We start from the raw sequence: 22,954 nt of genomic DNA on the forward strand, positions 1-22,954 counted from the left end.
CTTCACGTTTTGCAAAAAAAAAAAAAATAGCACAAAACAATCACGGACCCGTGGAAGCAAAAAAAAAAAAAAAACTCGTCATCATTTGAGTTAAAAAATAAAAATAGATATAAATTTAGTGATTAATATTTCTTCAGTCTGACTGAACATAGATAAGTGTCATCTGTGGGTTGTATATCTTTGTACAATAAGCGTTCTTCAACTCCCAAATTTCTAATGAGACCCAAATTTGGATTTTCTCACAAAAACAAAAAACGCACACAAGTTGGAGTCACTTGGGTTTCGAACTCGAATGATCCAACATTCCATTGGTACTTCTTAAAATATCTTAATATCTTTGATCTCCTTTGGTATTGGTCAATGGACGTATATATATATATTATATATACAATATACATGATTACTTCTATTACGTAGGAGCAACCCGGATCCACTCTTTGAGGTCATTTCCCACCAGCAGGACAAAAACATCGATAATTAGTGCAAAGGTTTGCGCTACGTTCAGCTAAAGCACCGTTTCCGGCGCCATCGGGCGTTTGAAACCCGAGACAAGACACCCGTTTACCCCCACCCCCGACACCAAAGGCCCATGACACAACACCCTCAGCAAACACGCCGTAGCACGACAACTTCAAGCAAAATCAGAAAATAGCTAAGCCTGTAATTCTAATCTAGTTGGGATAAATTGAAAATTTTGATGCCAGTTCTGGTTCAGAATGGGTGGTTAATTTGGTTCAATGTTGTTGTTTTGAAAAAGATTGTGATTTTGGTTAAAAGTTAAGAAACCTGTTATATTTACGGAAAAATAGTGGCAGCTGTGGTTGGTAGTGTTGTCCCATTAAAAAATAAAAATGAAAAAAATGAAGACTGTCAAAGCTTTTCTGTCAAGTAAACAAAAAAAATACTTTAAATATTGTTTTAAGTTGTTTTACAGCATCTATAAATGGAATTTTAACCTCTCACATTGGCAGTTGCGTGTGCTGACCACCGAGCTAAAAGGCCGATATAAAATCAGCCACCAGCATTTTTTTTAACTAAACATAAAATAAGTTATTCCGAACATTTAATTTAATTTTATGATGCTCATAAGCCAGCACGCTCAACTACCTCTGCGTAAATAAGTACAAAACAATGCCGTGATGTCATCACCACCATCAAGAGTAGTTACATATATGCATCAAAATTACATAAACGAACCCAAAAAAGTACTATAACTTTGAATTTAAAAAAAACGGTATATGTGTTTGTGTATATTTTACTTGTTTTGAGGCAAAAGGGAAAAAATCTGCTAACCGCAGCTGCCAGTATTTTTACTATCCAAAATTCTCTGTGGAATCAGTACATGGCTGTAATTAAACCATTTTTAAATTTCAGAATAAACATAATTTGTTTCCCAATTTCACTTTCTAATCACAAACAAAATGATATCTAACTCATTTGAAACTACACAAAAATTTTGCCTGATACAGTCTTAAAAAGAGGTCCAAACACACAAGTTAAGATGGCTCACAAGTTATTCCGGAACAAAACTAGTTTAAGGGTCCATACTTATCAAGACAGTGCAGACATCAGTTCGCTTTTTTTTGTTTGTTTGTTTTTTAACAAGAAGGGAACTCAAGCAAAATAATAATAATAAAAAAAAAGAAGTACACTCTCAAGGCCTGGACAGCCGCTGACAACGACCGGCGAGGGTAAACCAAGATTTATGCAAATGTGCGCCCAGAGAGCTGCGAAGTAAACAAGCGACTGTCCGATGAGTTGTTTTACAACGTTGGGGGCCCGTTATCGCCACACACTTAGGAGGGAGCCGGAGAACAGATGGAGCAACGTTTGTTTACACAAGCTTGTCCCGAGATCCTTTGGTCCACCACAAAGTAATGCATACACACACACACACCAAAAACACACCAAAAACACACTCCCTCTACCTTTAAGACATTTAAACAGCTTGCTAACAGCTAACTTCAAGTGCAATCAGTGACATTAATTCATCTAGGCCTTTCTTCTCGAGTACTACATTTTTTTTGTGTGTGTGTTTGGCAGCTTGTTGTCCAACCTGAAAACAGGAAAGGAGCCTTTTATATGCCGCTATTGAGGGAAAGGGCAGATCTCATTTGCAACTGTTTTTTTTTTCTACTCAAAAGTACCCGTTTTGTTGAAAAAAAGTGCCCTTATGTTGTAACAAAGTGCTTATGAAACCTGCCTTGCTCTTGATTAAGGTGCATTTAAGGGCAGGTGTACAGCAGAGATGATTTCTCAAGTTGGGAGTGGCTTTAGTTGAGGACATTTTTGAGGGTAGCTATTAAAATAAACTAGGGTCATGGAGTGTGAAACTACATGCTTAATATCAGGCCTAACTATCTTGTAGTCTCAGGTTAAGCAAGTGTGAGAAGTTTAGAAAAGAAAAAGTAAAGAATATTTCATCTGTTTATAAAAATGTTTACCAAAAAACGAGTATTTAATGGCTAATTTTTCCATATTATAAGCAAAATCTAATCCAAATGCTCGTACCTATTTCCAAAATCAACAAATTTCCAATATTATGGCCATCTTTTCCACTAAGCAGTACCATTCTACTCCAGTGTTATGTTAAAAAAACAAAAATTACATTGCAAATAATACCTCTACCGAATCTTGAACCTCAGGAACTAAACAAAGAAACACACGGCTCCAATTAACGGCTTTTGATCAATTTACGCAATCAAACTTAGCCATCCAAAGCAAACTGCTGGTTGAAAAGGCGTCTTTGAGAAAAGACAGGAGAAATGCGCTGAAGCTGACAGCTCAAGGTGCATGTTTGAACAGGCTGTTGCTGACTCATTCAGATGATGTAGCCAGAGGGACCCTGGCGGACACGAGCACACGTACGGCGACATGCGCATGCACCCACGGTAACACCAGGCTCTATTATAATCATATCCCTTAAGGGCATTACAGGACAATAAAGAGGGAGAGAGAGAGAGAGAGAGACATAGTGGGGGGAGAAGGCCTGATCTAATCCCACCCTCCTCTTGCATGGGGGAGATTATATATATTTTTTGGGAACATTACCGACATGGCAAAAAAAGCCCCGCCCCCTCCCTTCAACCAGCTGCAGCCCAACTACTATTTGGCGTCTGTACTACTCGGACAGGTATTTACTGGTCCATCTCAGTTGTGTGGTCTAAACAAAAAAATAAAATGAAATCTTTAACTCATTGACTGCCATGAAAGGAAGATTTGGGGAACAAAACTGCTTAATTATCATTCAATGATGACTAATGAGTTAAAGGGACAGTCAACATCTTTATTATGTGCAAGTTTGAGTTTTTTAGTACCTTATTATGAAGAAAAATGTCAATAAAAGCTTGTATTTTTTAGGGAGTTGCTGTATTTTGTGGGGGCAGACATTTCAGCCAATCAAATGTGAGCATTTCAAATTTTCATGATGTCATTAATACCCATGATCACAAATGAGTAAGTATGTGTATAACTGACATCCCAAAATGGTGACCAAATTGTTATTTTTTTGCATTTAAACATTATGACTCGAATATAAGCCTATGTCTTTCACATTCATAATTGGTGTTGACTTTCCCTTTAAGATGCACAAACAGATGGGAAGAAAAGATGCAGATTTTTTTTCTACGCTTCATTCTCATTTGAGCTCCCTGTCGTTCCTTAAACCTGCGCCTTGTCACACAAGGACACACTTTGCACAAAGTGTTGCACATTCATTCCATCATTGCAAACGTTCATCATTTTCAGGCAAGAACTGTCAAGTGTTTTTTTTTTGTTTCCCCCTCAGGTGAAGAAGCCATGGTTTCACACCCAAAAAAAAACAAAAAACAACATTCATACGGGTTGTTTGCCAAAAAGCTGTGAGAAATACGACCTCCATCCCACAAGGAGAAGCCGGGAATGGTTATATCATATGTCATATCACCCCGTCCTCTATATACATGTATACAATTATAAAGTGTCAAGTACCCAGATAACGAAAAAGACAAAAATAAAGTGGAGAAGACGGCAAATTTTTCAATTACAAGGACACGAGGGGCAAGTAAGTGGTAGCGTTTTCAAAACACTGAGCCTTGTGTTCCCCCTCGTTTTGCAATTCTTGAGCCCCCACCGACGTGGATTTGACTCATTTGTTAAATCGATAGACACTCAAGATGTATATTATCGATGGATTAAGTAACACTTCAATCAAACACTTTGTTTGGGACTTTTTTGGGATTATTTTGGAGAACGAAAACAAGTGTGGTGAGTTAAGTTTTCCTTGCATATGCCATATGATGGCAATGGTGTTTCTATGGTAACTGTACATCTCAAAGCCTGCGAAAGAATAGAAAAAAAAACAAGGAGCTGTTTTCTCTGGGAAAGATTTGTCCTCGCTTCACCCGTTTGGTAGCCAGAAGGAGCTTTTTTAGACACCTTTTTGCCCAGAACTGGACCGATATTAAAAACCAAGAAAAAAATTAACTGCATAGTTATTTAGTGTCCTTTATACATTATGTCAATGTATAAAAAAAATCCCCTTACTCTTATTGATAGGAAAGAAATGTCCCAAAAAAAAGTGGACGTCACCACGGGTGCGTGATTTGAAGCGTTGGTTGTTCTTTGAACCGACTCGAGTGTTTTCGCGTCTACTTTGCTTCCCAAAAAGGAAAAAAAGAGAAGGAAATGTTACGATTAAAACTTCTGTGACACCCTGATTTGGTTTATAGAGCGAGAGTTTGTTTTATATATGTATTTTTTCATTTTTTTTTTGTTTTTTTCCCCTCCTCTGTGCGAAAAGGCAAATTCTAAAGACAGACGGACAGACGGATGGATGGACGGATGGGTCTCAGGGTCCAGCCCCTCCTGCAAATGGGGGGCTTCGCGAGTGGGCTTCCTCCATCTCGGACTTGAGAGCTTCCGAAAGTGGGCGTCCCTTGATGAGGTGAGGCTCCTCCAACACGGCGTCCGAACCGGGGCTCAGGAGACCCACTGGGGCGTCCGGGAGCCCGGGGTCTCGAACCCGAGGTTTGCGACCTCGGCGAGAAGGGACGCCGTTACAGCCGTCTTTCTTGAGGTGGCGGTGAAGGTGGTCCGAGCGGACGAATGTCTTAAAGCAGCTGGAGCACTGGTAGGGGCGTAAGCCGGTGTGAACCCGCATGTGGTTCTTTAGGTCGTAGTTGTGCGCAAAGGCGGCGCCGCATTGCGTACAAAGGTAAGGCTTCTCTCCTGTATGCTTTCGCATGTGAACTTTGAGCTTGTCCTGTCTGGAAGAAATAGAGGAAGTAAGAGTCTAGATTAGAATAAAACCTTAGAAACATTGATTCTTAGAAAAGCAGGTATGGCCAATGTTTTGATTTTCCATTTTGCCTCTCAATGCCTGAGTTTATATTTGGCAAATTAATACATTAAGTATTAGGGGAATAGAGGGTAACGCTTATGATTAGTCAAAATAATTTAAAATATATATATATATATATTTATAGGCAATACATTGAAAAATACTACAAATATGGAAATCCTGAAAAAAAACATGAAGAAAAAATGAATAGAATTAAAGTCAATATCATTAAAAAAGTTTTCCAGAACAATCATAATTGTTTTTAAATGTTTTACATATATTGAAAAATACTACAAATATGGAAACCCAGAAAAAAAAGATGAAAAGATGAAGAAAAAATTGAATAAAATAGGAATTAAAGTCAATATTATTAAAGAAAGATTTCCAAAGCAATACCTATATAGTTTTTAATTGAAACTCGTAATTGTCTATTCATACTATTATTATTTTTTAATCTATTTATATTTTTTATTTTAGGATTTTAGCTGTATATTCTTCAATTGAATTTTACTATTATTTTTTTAACTTACCTATTCCTCTAATGCTTATGTATTGTGTTACACTTAAATTCAGACATGAAGATGTAATGGTATAGAATGGCCCCCCTCCTACTTCACTCCTCTAAATTTGAGGGCAACCTTGCCCTGCAAAACCAAAAGTCTATCTTATCTGTTTAATTTCACTCAAGTCCAACTGTGTGTGGCCTGACAATAAAGATCAACAGAAACTTCTTTTTCTTTTTCTTTGAAGAGTTACATTAAATTTCCTGGGAAGAAAGCACCACAGTAAGTTGTCTGGGCCTGATAGAAAAACGTATCCGAGATCATTAGTCATTACAAGTAGTACTCAGTCCAAATCCTTTACCTACGAAATCGACAACCAGCATATTAATGACCCTATTTTCTACCCTATAAATCACACTTTTCTCATAGTTTAGCTACAGATTTGACATCCAATTGACCTCTCAATTTAGTTTGTTAATCACCCTTTAGTTTCTCTCACTTTTTTTCAACCCAAAATTAAAATCCAGCAATATTTTTCATTATAAAAAGAAAAACCTGAACATTTAAGAAAAATTCAAAGAAAAAAAAGACATCTAATCTTATTTGGACTGCTCAGATTGGACGTCTATCACCACCAAACAAGATTAAACCACTTTCAAGCCCTCCCAGTTCAAATGGATTAAAACAGGCCACCACAAAACCTTTATCACCCGCCTTAATTTGACAAAATAAAAGCATTCAAATGCACTAACATGTCCCACTAAACACATAACAAACCATTCCCATCTACAATCCCTGAAATCAAAGATTTCAAACCCACATTAACACCAAGAACTAAATTATTTTAAGGACAGGTGTGATTTATTACCACACTCCACACTCCTAACCCTGATCAAACAGGATTAAGATTACAAATAGCCCACTTCCCATTGCCGCTCCCATTTAACCAAGAGGCCAAATTAGTCCAAACTGGTCCTCCCCTACCAACCAGTAGAGAGAGGTTGGTTGAAGGTATTTGAGGCCCACTGCATCTATTCCAAGCACAAGTGTTCCGATTGATTAATGACAAGAGGGATTTCACGGAAAAGACGGGCCTCCCTAATACAGGGAAATCACTCTGAGTTTCTCGCTTAACTCTGGTCGCATTTACGTGCTGAGCGGTAGAAGTCAGATTTCATTGGAAAGGTAGACGGCAATGACAAAGCAAGAAGGGCGCGGGGGCGTTAAACGACTCTGCTGTGGGCAGTAATCAAGACAGGCAAAGATCAAAAGTTCAAATGGCTGCAGTGAAGCACGCACAGCACAATCCAGGGCCGCTAAGCCCCTTCTGTATCACAACTTTATAACGGCCCTCTGCTAAGATACCAGCCAGCCACAGCCTTCTTTTATAGGACCCCTTAGGCTCCAAGTACAGGACTTTGCTTTGGAGAGTTCACAATAAAAGGCCTGTTTTTATCACCCATGTTGGAATTGGAATATCTAGATGAGGAGTGGATGGATATTTTTTAGAGGGACATTAGTAGGGGTTGAATTTATTTAGACATATTTATCTTATAATGTATGGACTTATTTTTTTAATTTTTTTATCTTTCAATTAGGAGTTTTTTATTTTAATTTTATTATTTTTGTTATAAGGAAAAACTAGAACTAATCTTTTTATTCCATTTTTACATTGTATTTAATTCGATTTTTTTCCCTAAAAAATACTGTAAATATCTTAATATACAGTAAATATATAGTAAAAATATTTATTTTTATGTATGTTTTTTTTAAAGGCCAAAACAAGAAAATACATTGTGGGCCAAAAATGACAGTGAACGCATTTGACATTTATTTCGACATATTATAAGTAGTAGAGAATAAAGGTTCTGTATTATTTTGTATGATTTATATCTGAAGTATCGATGTTTAAAGACATAATGAATCAACTGTGATTGATTGATCCTATCATTGAAGACTACTCAAGTTTTATTTTAGTGAGAAATACAAAAAGTGGAAGTAGTATTCGATTTACTTTCATTATGTCAGGCTGGAAGCTGGACCAGTGGACGTTTGACACTTGCGATGTAGATGCTATACGCATGCCAAAGTAAACCCCGCCTTGGCCCCTTAATGCCTCGCCTAAATCTCCTACACTTTTGACTTTGCAAACACATCCCACTTACTGGTTGCTCTGCCAAGCCCAAAAGTGTTAGCACACGTGACCCGGGGCATCGGCTCCATTAATCGGGCTTACCTGGTAAAGCGTACTTTGCAGATGGCGCACTCGTAGGGTTTCTCCCCCGTGTGCGTTCGGATGTGTCGGGGTAGTTTGCCTGCCCCTTGAATGACCTTGGAACAAATGGGGCACTTTTGAAAGGCCTTGGATCGCATCTTCCTCTCCCCTCCGCCGCCCCTCTCGCCGACGCCCCTTTCTCTGCCGCCGACTCGGTCGTGGCCGCCGGCGCCCCGCGACAACCACAGTGGCGGCACGTTGGGCGTCACGGCGGGGGGCGGCGTGCCCTCCAGATGAGTGCTGTTAAAGTAATTGTAGTAAAATTCCATGTCGTGGTCGTCCCCGTCGCCCGGATCCTCGCCGGTCAACCCGCGTTGCTTCTGCTTCTCGATGGCGTCCATCATATGTTGCAAGAGGGCGCTGGCCGAACTCCTCTCCCTCGTCGTCAGTTGCAAGGCTTCTTCTTCCGTCTCTTGCGCCTCGTGGCCCGAACGAGCCTCGGGGGGGAGGTAGAAGTGCCCGTTGTGGGAGGGTGGGTAAAAATAAGAGTCCATGCTTATTCCGTTGCCCTGCACCGCTTGCGCGACGTCCTCGTCGTCATCTTCTTCCTCGTCTTCCTCTTCGGCTTCGTGGACTTGGGGCTGGGCCAGAGGGAGGGCCGGCGGGGAGTAGTACTCACCGGGGTGTCCGGGAGTGCCGTTGCTGGGGGTCCCGCCGTTGCCGTGGTTAAAGTGCAAGTGCGTGGGCAGGTCCCTGAGCTCTGGCGTACTGCAGCTGCTGCTCCAATGTGCCCCTCTCTGGAAATACTCCAGGAACTCCCGAGCCAGCACCTGGTTTGCGCGTTCGCCTCCTCTAGTCTTTTCATCGTCCTCGTTTCTTTGCTCGCTGCCCGCCTGGAGAAGTGTTGGGAGGGAGAGAGGTTTGAGTTCCATGAGTCTGCCATTAGTTCACAGACAATTTGCCATACAGCTAGGGGAGGCCTACTGTTTTGATAAAAGCTAATGTTGGGCAAGTTGATAATGAACTAACTAAACGCAAAAATTGTTGAATGCAGTTTTTCATTAGATTTGTGTTTTAGAGCCACTTCAGAAAAATATTAAACTGAGAAAAGCAAATACAGAACAAATTATGTAGCCAAATATGTGTATATGTATGTGTATGTGTATATATACATATAGATGTATGTGTATGTATATGTATGTGTATGTGTATGTGTATATATGTATGTGTATAAATATGTATATGTATGTGTATGTGTGTGTATACATACACACACAAATATATACAGCAACATGCTTATTTATTTATATATTTATTCATGTATTTAATAATTAACTTAATTATTACCTATTAATTTATGCCTAAAATGCCTTTCTTATTTCTGCATCCTCACCCTCTTGCTACTGTGACAACGAAATTTCCCGAATACGGGATGATTAAAGTTATCCAATCCAATCTAAAAATGTAGGCTCACATTGTGTGCTACTTGTAAGGAAGAAGGATACCAATACATGGTGTTAGCATCATCTTCTGTACAAATATGAAGTCCAAAGTTCAAAAAGTTGTGAATCCTCTTTCAATACATGGAATGGCAGGAGGCAATTGCCCTTGTTTCTACAGTTGGGTATTTTGACATGTAACTGAAATATCTATGCGATAAAAAAACAAGTGTGTTGTTCCTCCTGCCACAAACCATTGACTTAGAATGAGTAAGTGTAGTAACCCCAAGGCCGTGGGCGTCCGTTTGGCACGGTGACTCACTGATAACGGCCCCTGATGTGAGCTAGTCGAGAACGAAGGCACGATTAAATGAAAGAGAAAGTCACAACGACCACACACCTGTACGGTACTACGGTTATTCTGGTTTAACAAGGCATTAACCGTAGAAGATTGGGTAATTCAATTTGTCTTTGGCATACAATTCTTAAATTTGATCCTTTCCAAAGAACAATTAAGATTGTAACCAGATTATTAAAAAACTGTCAATAAGTAACTCTGTGGAAGGTTTTTGAAGGGTTGGAGACTTAAAAAGGATTTTTTTTGTTGACGGTTTTTGTTATCTAAAAATTGTTTGTCAATTGGCTTTGGAAAAGCTAAGAAGAAAATAGAAATGAGGTATTTTTGTTCAGAACTTTGGAAAACTGGTTTTAACTGTATACTATAGAGAAAGGGACATTGCCAATTACAAGATAACCTAGCAAAATTGGCAGAATGCATATATATTAAAAAAAATGTGGTTTACAAACTACATATTGGCGACGAGATGTGGATTATTAAGCACTTGCTTTTCACAACATAACAATGCGAGTCTCTGTCTTAGAAATTTCAGAAAACAGAAAGTTAGTTACAAGGTCAAGTTCTTGAAAGCAGTTTTCTAGCCTTTCAAAGCCTTGCCACTATCTATATTAATAAAAATGTGGCATAGACACACCACAATATCAAAACATGGCATTCAAATCTGACCAACATGACCAAAAACAGCGATATCTGAATATGCGGTACGAAAAAAAACAAATAAAGAGTATATCCTACCGGCGGGGAGAGCACTTTGGTGTCCAGCAAGTGTGTACAGACATCCTGAACGGGTGGGATCTCCAAGAGGCGTGCGGCCGCCAGGATATCAGCCACGCTGGTGTGGCTAACGGTCAACGTGGCCGTGTAGGCAAAGTCCAGCAGTGCTCCGAGAGCCTCGGCTGCCACAAAGTCAATGTTATAGACATTGCGTTGGTCAGCGGCCGTCCCCGAGGTGAACAGCTTGTGGAAATAGGAACTACAGGACGCCAGGACGGAGCGGTGTGCCGGGAATTCCCGGTCCTGCGTGATCAGCAGGACGTCACACAACAGGCCGCTTAGTCGTTGCTTATTGAGACTGCCCAGGATGTCGGCGCTGTGCTCGGGGAAGGGGATGCCAACGGGGCCTTCTTCGGCCTCTCCGGCAACTCCTCGGCCTCCGCTGGTCGCCGTACCCCTGAGCCGCCTGCCTCCCCTTCCGCCGGCTCCGGACGACATCTTCCACCAGCCTGCCGCCGAGCCGCCTAACACGGCCCCCACCCGTGTATCCGTCCTGCCGTCCGTCTGGTTGCCTGTCTTGAGGGTGGGAGATAGAAAAATTAAGGTTAGAAAAAAGGCATTGGAAAGTTAGCTTTGGAAGAAAAGTTGATTTTTTTGTTCTTCGCGTCAAACAAAAAGAAAGAAAAGAATCAGTCATTGTATCAAAGTAGTAGCACACATCAAAGCTCATGTTCAGCCAAGTAAATGCTGCCAAAAATTAAAATATATTAAAGTATTGGTAATCAAAATCACAACATGAGGATAATATTAAAATTCCCTACCAGAAGATATTCCCTTGGTCACAATAGAAATTCCACAAATGAAAGTCATATATGGAAAGAATGATAAAGAAAAAAAAACATGTTCTATTGTGGATAGTGAGTGGCAATATCAAAGTGTCAAAGTGTTTAACAAATGTAAAAAAAAAAAAAAAAAAAGATAAAAGCGAAGAAAAAAAGAAAAAGTAAATAAATAAATAAAACTGATCAAGGACACGTGGCATCATAACTGTGTTATACATCACAAAAAAAAGCCCCCCCCATCCAGACCTCTTTTATCTTTTCTGTTTCTGTTTTGCCATTTTAATAAACACATAAAATTTAAGAGAAGACACAAAATGTGACAAAAAGTTCAAGATTAAAGAAAATAAATAAAAAGTGAAGACGTAAAAGATGACTATTTCTTGGAAAGCAACTTTGTCTTACAATTTCATTGGAGTTCTTTCCCAACCATTCTAATGAAATCCAGGGAGCCAAACTACTATCAAATTTAACCACGTCTCTAAAATACATAATATTTATTGAAAGATTATTACCAAATTCATTAAAAACCCATTTTAGGAAGGTCAAAAACACTTATAAAAATACCAATGCTCACTTTATCACGTAATTGCCCTGTAAAATGACGAATAATTGTCTCAGGTACCTCCTCCAGAAATTCCCAGTTCACAACTATTGCCATCCAATAATATTCCCAATATAATCGGAACAAAATTATTCCAAATTCTACTTGCTTATATGTGCAGGTGGTGGTTAAAGCGCCTCATTGTAAACACATACCTGAATGTGTCTGTTTGTACAAGGGGTCGTAGAGGACAGATAGACAGAGGGCAATAGGGATCACAATGCATTCTGGGAAATAGCCTGACAGCACAGAACTAGAGAAGAGAAAGAATGGAGTTGGAAAGAATATATAAAAAACAAAAAAAATCTAGAGGGAAGTAGTGAGAAGGGGGTGGTAGCCCCAGTGGAAAAAAAAAACTCCACGAGGAAGAAACAGCGGACACGCAACAAGCTGCGAGGGAACAGTATTAAAAGGGAGGTTGTCAATCCGGTCTGAGCTGGTTACCCCACCCTACACTGTGTGCCAAGTTTCAGGAAAGGCTGTCCCCTTGCTCACGTGTGGGGTGGGGTGGGGTGGGGTGGGGGGATTAAAATGATCGACTGAAGCCTGTACAGTGTGGGAGGAGGGGGTTTCGGGAGAACAAGCCATCCTCCATTCCTGTATCAACACACACACGCCCATGCACACATAAATGCACTGCCATCCCAGCGACATCAATAATGCACACACAAACACGTATAGTACATCCACCGCCCACTATCCCCTCTCCATCTGCCAGGGAGAGGCGGCAGGGGGTGAAATGGGGAAGGGTGTAGACTGGCAATACAATATGAGCAAGCACTCTAACGACTGTGCAGGCCATTAGCTTGTAGGTATGCTGGCACGTTGTGTTTCCCCCCTTACCAAACCTGCCTAACCTGGTGGCCTCTCCTCCCTCCCTCTCTCCCTCCCTCCCTCACACCTGTTCACCTGCATTCACCTCTCATGGCTCTCCGCCTGCCATTGCAATGTTGAACAGACTATGCCTATATCTGCCACACCAGGTAAATCCATTTATGGGGTGCGAGTTTGGAGTCAAGGAGACGGAAGCAAGGTCATGACATGATCATTTAAAATTGTGGTGTGCTTATCATGAAAATTGAATGATGTAGGGGAGTAAATTGAGAATTAAAATGAAAACCTGTTGAGAATTTAAGGCAGATATGGGCAAACTACGGCCCGCGGGCTACATATGGCCCGCTATGCTTTTTAATCCGGCCTGTCGACGTTGTCCAAATGATGTTTTTTTTCCCCAAGATGGCGCCGTCACGGAGAAGCCAGTGGTAGTAGCTCTGTCCACTCTTATTTGTTTTTCGTGTTTTACAGCCCTTCTATCTTTTTTTAAATCACATTTTAATATTTCTTAATACTACATTCCTTTTTACTTTACTTTGTCCTTCATACTTTTTACTTTAATGATGAGTGATGAGTATGTTAACACTTTAGTCTTTTATTTCGGTTTATGTTTCATATGTACTGTTAACGGATGCACTTTTTTATATGTATCGTATCTTGTGCTGACCCGGCCCATCTGTCAAATTTTCAAAGTCAATGTGGCCCCCGGGCCCAAAAGTTTGCCCACCCCTGATCTAAGGATTGAAGTGTCAAACTCATCGTCCAGGGTCCGAGATCACCACGTCATTTTGCGTGGTAGACTAATGTCAAAGCAACAATGCGCATTTTCAAGTCGAGGCTACATCTAAAAATGTCAAACCCTGCCTTCACAAAACTATCAACGACTTATTAATAATAAACTGGCCATATCTGAATATGCACAGGGTGACAGGAGAGATACAGAGGACAAAGATGATAGCTAGGAGATATAAGCAAACGCAAGAAGGATCAAAAGTGGGACCACACGGTCTGAGGTCACGTCCTTTGAAGGCGGAAAGTGATCTCCGTGAGCCCATCCAAACCTGACTTCAAGCACCTGCACTAGACTTAAACTGCGAACTTGTGTGCATGTTATCCTCGGCACATACAAGGAAGGAGCTGACCCCGGGTTGCGGCTTTGTGGGGGTAAAGACGCTGAGCTGAGAAGAGATAAAACACCCACACACACACACACACACACACACACATAGATTTCAAGTGAAGGCCAAAGAGGCATGGAAGGATTCCTCTGCATGCAGGAGCCACCTGTCCCCAGATGACCTAAAGGTGGACTAAGCAACACACTGCTGCAACCAACCTGATCCCGGCCGGCAACTCCTTGTGGTTTGCAATATTCCCCATCACTAATTCATGCTTTCAGGCCACAGAGTCCAAAGCCTGGCACAAAGCAGGAAAGTGTCTGTTCTTATACATATTATGCCCTATTACTACAAAGAAGAGGTTTCTCATGTCATATCACCCAAATAGAGTACAGTTATATTGTCCATCAACTATAACATGGACATGGTATACATGTACATTGTAAAGTTGACATATGTAATGCAATACAAATGCAATGGCATAGCGGAGATGCTAAGTTAATTTGATAGCTTGCACAAACGTTTTTTAAAAATGATCAAAAAAATACTTAAGAGAATAAAGAAATGAAAGAACCCTTTGAAAATCTCGGAGTACAATCAACTGCCCCTCAAACTTTATTTACAGATGAAAACTAGCTATACTAATTCCAGAATAAAACCAGAATATGGCCTATAATATGCGTCATAAACAATTCCAATGTTACCTGAGACATTCTGGAAATGGGAAGTGACTTGCATGGACAATTGACTTTTGGCTAACCTGATAAATGTTAACTGCTAACTAATTTTATGGTATGGTAAGACAATATATATACATTTATTTGTGCTGCATACACGATATGTTTGACTGTGAATGAGGTGACAGTTTTCTTTGGGATGGAGTCAAGTGACAATCGTGTCATTGTCGAAAAAACCTCTGCAGTTCATGCATGAGATGCTCAGTTTCGCTTTGCAAGTCAAACTGCCGCTCAAAACACTGTTCTAAAAACGCACTCTCTTCGCACATTTGTGAAAAGACGCTTCAATGGTTTTGCAGTTCTCAGATACAACACTTAAGGCATATAAAAAAGGTCAAGACTATAAGTTACTCGTGTGTTTAGTATCGCCAACTAATTTACTTATAAGTCACATGGTAGTTTCTTTCAGAGTAGTCCAACTGGAGGGAAATAGATGAATGATATACACTGCAGTGAATTATAGTTGTCTTTATCTATAGGTAAATTAAATGTATTTCTATAATCAAATATGTTATGAAGCTTGAGAAGCTTTGGTAGTGATTGTAGAGACAGATACAAGTTTTGAAAGAAAATATTAGGTTTTAAGTGAACACTATGAATTGTATAATTGAAAAGAAATTGATTAAGATTTTTGTAATTGTTGTTAAAATGCAGGCTTGTGTATAATGTTTTTATAAGAAAATATTTAGCCCTTTTTTTTGACTGCACTGTAATGGATGGCAATAGACGTCCAATTAATTTGACCTGGGAAGTTTGGGGATTATTATTGGAATGCATACACAGGTATGCATGTCAAGTTAGAAAAAGTATTATTTATTTTCCTTCTAATATAAATCTCTAAATTAGGTGACTACCATTGTTTTGCTATGGCTTTGCTGTTTGGCTTTATTTTCAAAAGATGTCACTGATAATAGAGGGATTATTCTCCACATGCAACAATGCATTTGTGTATCTAAAAATCACTTGAAAACAAAAACATTCTTAAGCAACATTCCCTGACAACACTAGAAAAATAAATATTGTAAAAATTTGTATATTTAATACTCATGATTCACAGATTCTGTTCGCTACTTTTATTTTTCATTTCAACTAGGTAAGTGGTTCTATACATTTTACACCAAGTACCACCTCAAAAATGCACGGCTCTCCATATAGTACCATTAAGAGCAACGTTAAAAGTGAAAATAAATAAATAAGTGCACTCAGCACTAAGTGCTCATCAAGAAGATCATGGCAGGCAATGTATTCCTCAAATTTGCATTTAATATTAGAAAACACTAGCATCACACATGGTGTCAACATTAACAATCAGCATGAATATATAGCAATTAGATATTACATTAATTCAAAAGGCAAAGTCCCTATTTACGCCCTAAACGGCAATTTTCTACATCATTCAATGATCAGTTTAACACTTCAAGGAAACATCCTAGCGTGAAGGAATTGCTCATTTCAGATCAACGCAACTGAAGTTTAAACCGAAGCAATAATGCTTAGATACTGGGAATACTTGAAGGGGGGTGCCGTAGCTGTCATTTTCAAGGAAAAGCAAATTTTGAGCAAGTGCCACGACAGCTAAGTGACTCGCACATGTCAGGGGAGACTCGTGGAAGGAAATGTGATTGGTCTTAAAAAGGGAGAAGAACAGGAAGAGAATGAGCGACTGATAAAACTGACGTTGTGAAAGCTGAACTGGGTTGCGTGCCGTTTACTTGAAAATAAGCAGGAAGTGCTGGGAAACCAACAGAAAGTAAGTGTAGTGGTGGTGGTGGTGGTGGTGGTGGGTGAGGCCCGATTATTAAGATCACAAACTCTCATAACTATGAACAGTAAAGAGGCCTTTGGAATCCAGTTTAGATGTCTAAGATAAAGTTGGATGTCATTTGTTTAGCTGGTAAAACCTGCTTCAATGGCAGGTAGGGTAAAGAGTCATTTGAGGAAGTGAGCAGGGGGGGATTTTTATTTTTTTTTTACTTTTATTGGGGGTAACAGCGATGGTGACTAATTTCGGTACACTAAAAAAATACAACAAGAGGCCCCAGCAAGCCATGAGCCATAGGAGAAAATAAATAATTATAATTATGTCATTACATCGACATATAGAAAAAACCTTTTGTGTCAAGAAGGCAGGTATAATTACCAAAAACAGTCACTTGCCAAAGAATGAAAATTGAGTGTTTCAAGCAACCCTAATTGTTTTTACTTTCATATGTCAATTACAAATGTAATGAGAAAATAAACAGTACAAGGGGGGAAGGGGGGGTTACAATATTTTTAGGAAGTTTATTTAAACTGCTTAAAGTTTCGCATAGTCCAATTCAGATTTTGATCAAAACCAATCCAACCACTATAAATTAACTATTGTTTTGAAATTCCTTATCAACCGTTACATTGATTACAGCACATAACAACCACGACTTGGTCATACCAACACAATCCTTGTTTTGTGTGTGTGAATCTACATTTGGAAAACATACTTCTTTTAAAGCTTGACTAATAGTGACGCCAAACTGCGAAGTGTGACCAAATCTTAACACATAGCTTGAGAAGTGACACTCAGGCCCATTAGAATATTGACAGGCCCACCCGACCCAGAACCAACAAGGCCACAAACACACCAAGTGGGAAGAACTTCTTCCATTGAAAAGTCTATGGCAGGCATGTAATAGAATCCGCATTGTAATCAGATGACCAGCTCTCTGCTTGCTCAATCCTTCTTTCCCTTCAGTCTAATGCAGCTGTGTCAAACATACGGCCCGCGGGCCGGATCCGGCCCGTCTGGTGGTTTGGTACGGCCCGGGGAAGAAAGCTGCATTGTATAAAAAAATATGAATTTTCTTTAAAATTTGTAGTCCTTGTATTATCCGCTAGGGGTGCAGTGTTTTAGTACATGAATTGACATTTATTTATGTTCTTATGTTATTCTCTTGTTCATAATATATTATTCATAATGTAAAATGAAAATTCTGTTAATAAACATTTTGATAATTTACTCATTCTTTGCACTAATTATTAGTATTGGTGACTAATACAAAGGAAAAAAAGTGGGCTTATTGTTAGTTCTATGTCATTTTGCAATGAGTTTACTAGTCCGGCCCGTTTGATCTCAAATTAAGCTGTATTCGGCCCGCAGACCAAAGGGAGTTTGACACCCCTGTTCTAAAGCCTCCTACTTCATTGGTCTAGTTTCTCCATCTAAGTAGCAACACCTCACTTCCCCCCTCGCCTTCCGCCGAGGAGCCAAAGCCAGCAAGGTCCCGCCCATCCGACCTCTAACGCGACCCACCCATCTCCTGTCCTAAATCAACATCCACCGTGTCATATTGGTCACATGTCACCATCCCGGCCGGCCATTCTGCCGCTCTGCTTAATTAAAAGGCGGCTGTGGTCACGCCGCTAGTTATTTTAGCAATATCCAAATAGGCAATGGGCGTGTGACGACAGTCTTTAATGAATGCATGTTTTTGCGTCACGCCACTACCATTAAAGTTTTAGGTTTTTTTTGTTTTTTTGTTTTAAAAGACATGTCTGTCTTCACCCACAGCCCACGATTCACTCAGTCACCCTAATTTCATCAGGTTGGGTTGCCCAAGCCATTCTAAATGTCCTAGAAGAGAACAGAAGAAGCCCCTTTACTGCCCCTAAACTCGAGCACAACAACAGGAAAACAACAGAGAAGGGTCTGTGTGGATTCGAGCCGTGCTTTACCAAGCAGCTGACCAAGAGAACTAAGCACAAGGGAAGAAGTGAGGCTGCCGTGAGGGAAGGGGCTGCTAAAGCTATTGAATTCTGACTTTACGTGAATTTACACACAGCAGGAAAGAAATGACTCAGCTTAGTATGAACCTTAAAAAAAAAAAAATACACCAAAGGATTCTACCACACATCTTTGTTCTAAAATGAGGAAATTGAGGTCAGATCACATGAAAATGTGACCAAAACTAGCAAAGTAATCTTATATCATATTTTAATAATTGGCCGTTATAGTGTTTACATTTTTTCTGACTTTAAAGAAATTAATTTTAACACGTCCTTAGCTTTTCCAGTGCTTTTATTTTGTATAAAGTGCACAGAACAGGGGGAGAAAAAGTCGAGCTAGAGTTTTTAAGCCTTATTAAACGCAAGGAAAGTCCCTATTTTACATAATTTGGTAAATAACCTTATAAAGACCTGCCTTCCACATAAAATAAATAAAAATAAAATCAAATTTTGTGGCTTACAGGACCCAAAATGGAGGGTTCACCTATCCAGATGCTAAATCACAATTATAATAATCCCCCGGAATATCAACAAAAAATGTATATATTATTAATACAAATCATTGTATTTTATCATATATGTGTGACTAAAACAATAAAACCTCATATTTTTTCCAACTAAATATTGATGAAAATATTATTTTGGTTAAAATCCCTAATAAAACTGAAGTTGTTTTCATTATTTATTGAAGAATCATTAATTGACGTCCCTCCATTTTGGTTCCCGAGACTTGACTTGACTTGTTCTGACGTCTAGAGTCGTCAATGGCAGCCAATGAGTTAAATGAGACCCCTATAGAGTGAATACTACGTGGCCATGCACCACAAAAAGCCACACTTTTTTTTCAGCCAAATATTTACTGTAATTATGACTTTACTACAGTTTAAGTGTAGGTTAGTGATACGCTTTAACCAGAAATGTGGGGTATGTTGCTTCTATACGAACCCTAGAAGTCTACTACTGTAAACTACTGTAATACCAGGAAGTTTCAAAGCTAAAAATCATTTGTCCTGCCCTTTTCTGTCGAAAGCAATTGTCCAACAAGTATTTTAGATGCTGACGTTCTGACGCATCTAATTAGGCAATTATGGGTAGCCACCCACATTTGTGGCCATTAAAAAAAGCTAACTTTTAAACCTATTGTTTTTTTGATAACCATCCCATACTTTCTGAGTCTGTTTTTACTTGTTTAAAAGGTAAAACTGTACATAATTTAGTGATCCTATATGGGAAAGGCTATGAAGAAGTTAGCTTTGTTAGAAGGAAGCTGGAAAAAGCAGGCTAGTGATTCTAAAATGAGGCTTGATACAAATATGAAATCATGTAAAAAAGTAACAATAATTTAGTGTATGAAACCATTTAAAAATCTCAAAATGTTATTCTACATCATTACATAAAATACAATTATAAAATATTTTGTATATTTTCAAAAAAACATAGCATTCCCCTTGCCCATTACAATTTAAAAAACAATGTAGAAAGTATAATAAATTCATATATATTTCTCTATCCATCCCCAATTAGAAAAATACATATATGGTTAATATAATCTTTTTTGTTATTTTTAAATTAAAATTTAATAGGTTTTTCCAATATAAAACAACTAAATTAAAATTGAATTATTACATTATTCCTTTAACTATTGTTAAATCTAATTAGAAAATGATTTTAAATTAGAAAAATACATATACAGTTAATATAATCTTTTAAGTTATTTTTAAATCAAATTTTAAAAGATTTTTCCAACATAAAACCACTAAATTAAAACTGAATTATTACATTATTTATTTAACTATTGTTAAATCTAATTAGAAAATGATTTAAAAATAATAATTTCTAATATATATAGTGGCATTCCTATTACTAGTTGTACCAATACAAAATAAATGAAAGTATCTGGTACACAAAAAAAAGCAGCAGGTTCCAATCACGTCATTAGCATTCCAATTCAAATTTTAAAAAAAATGCTACAATGCAAAACAGAAAATAACAAACTCAAGTTTGAAACTGCCACGGCGACAGGCAAAGCGGACTTCTCAGTTAGTCAGTCGGAAGCTGCTGGTTTCAGGCTACAGTGGTACAGGCACAAACATACAGGAATATCAAACTGTATTCAGCCTCACCACCAAATTGATGGGTGGTGTCTTGGACCAACCCACAGCCACTGAAGTCCCCTGCAATTCCCTTGGAATCTATTGTTGGTAACACCGACGCACACACACATACACACGCATGCATGCATGTATGCATGCGTGCACACTTACGCACGCTGACACATATGGCGTCCTAGTTTAACCTCTTGGTGGGATTTGCTTGAGCCAAAATATGCCCATGTGGTCTTAGAAGCGGTACCTTGAGAAGTAGTATAAAAGAGTAGAATCAGGACAATCATGTTGGCGCTATCTATTGTATGCCCTGACATTGAACACAGAGTGATAAAAAGAAGAGAGAAAAAAAAACAAATAGAGAATCCTCGCTGCTTCCTTCTGGGAAGCATACCACATTGCTTCCAAGCAATTGGATGTCTTCAAGTACCCTCTTTCGTGCCCATCCACAACAACAAAAAACAACCAAACGAGTCCGACAAGTAATTCCAGCCAAACCCATGCGAGGGAGGCGCTGGCATTTAAAACCAAAAGTGAAGCAGGTCAGCTTAGAGAAAGACACTAGCTGACAAAAGCAAAGCCCCCTATACTCCATTAAAAAAAATAAAATAAAAAAACAATTACAATTTCAGCAATACCTGACTTAACCTGCAAGCAACAGCTGCACAGCCCTCACAACTTCCTCCACAGTTCCACGTGACTAAAATGACAGAACGTGAATGAAATAAAAAGCTGCATAAGAAGCAAAAGGAGCAAGTACTGCACATTGACCCATTTGCCTTCCCCTTTACTTCAGTCGCAAGTGGGTCAAGAACTCTGAACTACTTCCTTGGCAACATGATGTGGCTTCCATTCCATCATCCCTCCTCCCCGACTCGCATCTCAAGACAATGTATGTTCGTGTGAGTGTTTTGGTGCGCTTACCAAAATTGGAGGTAAGTGTCCCCCCACCACGTGCCTGCGCCAAAATCTCCGGGCAGGACTCGAGCTTTACCAGGCAGGAAACTTGCGAGTGGCCCTCGTCATATAGGCGAGCCCTTGACTGATCCCACACAAACAGACCCCCACCACCACCACCACCTCCTCCCTTTCCCTCCAGCAAGCATCACTACCCCACCCCCCTCTATTTTCAGCCCACAACTGGCAGCCGTACGAAACCCTCTGATTGGCCAGGGCGCCGCTCACACACCACACCTCCTCACCGGGATAGGCTGGAGGCTGCTCCCTTTTCCTGGATGGCCACGGGCAATGCACTCTGGGAAAGTGAGTTCCAAAAGCCCGCTCGACCTGTTTAGAAGCCCCGACGTGGAACTACGAGCCCCAGCTTTCTCTGCCCCAGCCTTTCTCCCCGAGCCCGTTTTAACGTAAGCGCTCTGGGGCTGAATTATACACTGGCCCGTGTTGCTAGCAAGCTGCCAGGTATTAAAATCCAAGCGTCGGCATGAAGCAAAATTACTCACAACTAATATCCCATGCATTCAAGTAACCCGGCCGACGCTCGCCATAGCGTGACATTTCACACACACCTCAAAGTCCTGACCTAAATAACAACACATGAACACTGCCTTGCACAGCGCCTCTGCAAAAAAAGTTGCTTTTGACTTTATCATTAATTAATAAGGAGTTCCCACTCTCTCGCTTACGAACGCTTCCACCTGCCCGAGAAGTCCCAAGTAGCAACTTTTAAGCGTCTCGAATAGTAGTGCAAGGGAACTGCTGTCATAAAGAGGAACCTTGACTGACGACCCACCTCTCAAGGCAGCCGGCCGCCCACCCCCACCACCACCACCCCTCTCGCTCTACCACCAGCCCTCCTTCATTCCTCCCACTCTCCTCCACCAGCCCTGCTCCCCCCTCAGCTTGACAGGCCCAGGGGGCAGCCAACGAGGGGATGGCAGGGTGCCTTTTTAGCTCACCTGCGATGGCCGTGATGCTGCTTGTTGTGGGGTTAGCGCAAGCCTCCGCTCTCCTCCTCTCCGGAGCTCTCCTGGTCTCTCTCTCTCTCTCTCTCTTGCTCTCTCTCTCCTACTCTCTCTCTCTCTCTCTTCTCCCTGCCTCAGTCACTGTTGTGCAGGCTTAAACCCCCCGTATGTGCTAAGCAAGCGGCAGCAGATCAACTCAAATTCCCTTCCTGGTTTCTGGAGGGCAAAGAGGTCCCTCCCTTTCTCTCTCTCCTCTTCACTCGCCCTCACTCTTAAAGAAACAGCCTCCATCTCCTTGCCCGCCCCGGCGGAAAAAAAAGTCAAGTGGAAATTTCAAAGTGGACACTTGCTTAAGTCGCAAAGTCGAGTGGACAAATGATTAACCCGTACGTGCCCGCGTCAGCTCGTGGATGTGTCTGTCCTATACCATCACGTGTGCTTCAAGGTAGAATCAGGCTGTCCTACCTTTCTTAACCCTTTAGAGGCC

The 22,954-nt window shown here is 40.1% G+C and overlaps 1 protein-coding gene across 5 annotated transcripts; it reads right to left on the reverse strand.

The window, feature by feature from the left end:
* Positions 1 to 2,672: 2,672 nt before the first annotated feature.
* Positions 2,673 to 22,855, reverse strand: zbtb7a (zinc finger and BTB domain containing 7a). 5 transcript variants are annotated; one of them, XM_077716865.1, is made up of 4 exons: positions 22,462 to 22,855; positions 10,571 to 11,121; positions 8,060 to 8,931; positions 2,673 to 5,246 (listed from the first exon to the last, which is right to left on the reverse strand). In XM_077716865.1, the coding sequence occupies exons 2-4, from the start codon at positions 11,045 to 11,047 to the stop codon at positions 4,829 to 4,831; spliced, it is 1,767 nt and encodes a 588-aa protein (XP_077572991.1). In that variant the 5' UTR covers positions 11,048 to 11,121; positions 22,462 to 22,855; the 3' UTR covers positions 2,673 to 4,828. The 5 variants fall into 5 exon arrangements, with proteins under 5 accessions (XP_077572991.1, XP_077572988.1, XP_077572990.1 ...); XM_077716862.1 differs by having other exon boundaries at positions 10,571 to 11,125; XM_077716864.1 differs by lacking the exon at positions 22,462 to 22,855 and adding an exon at positions 21,470 to 21,610 and having other exon boundaries at positions 10,571 to 11,125.
* Positions 22,856 to 22,954: the final 99 nt, after the last annotated feature.

Source organism: Stigmatopora nigra, chromosome 5, assembly GCF_051989575.1.
Source record: "Stigmatopora nigra isolate UIUO_SnigA chromosome 5, RoL_Snig_1.1, whole genome shotgun sequence".
Lineage (NCBI taxonomy): Eukaryota > Metazoa > Chordata > Actinopteri > Syngnathiformes > Syngnathidae > Stigmatopora > Stigmatopora nigra.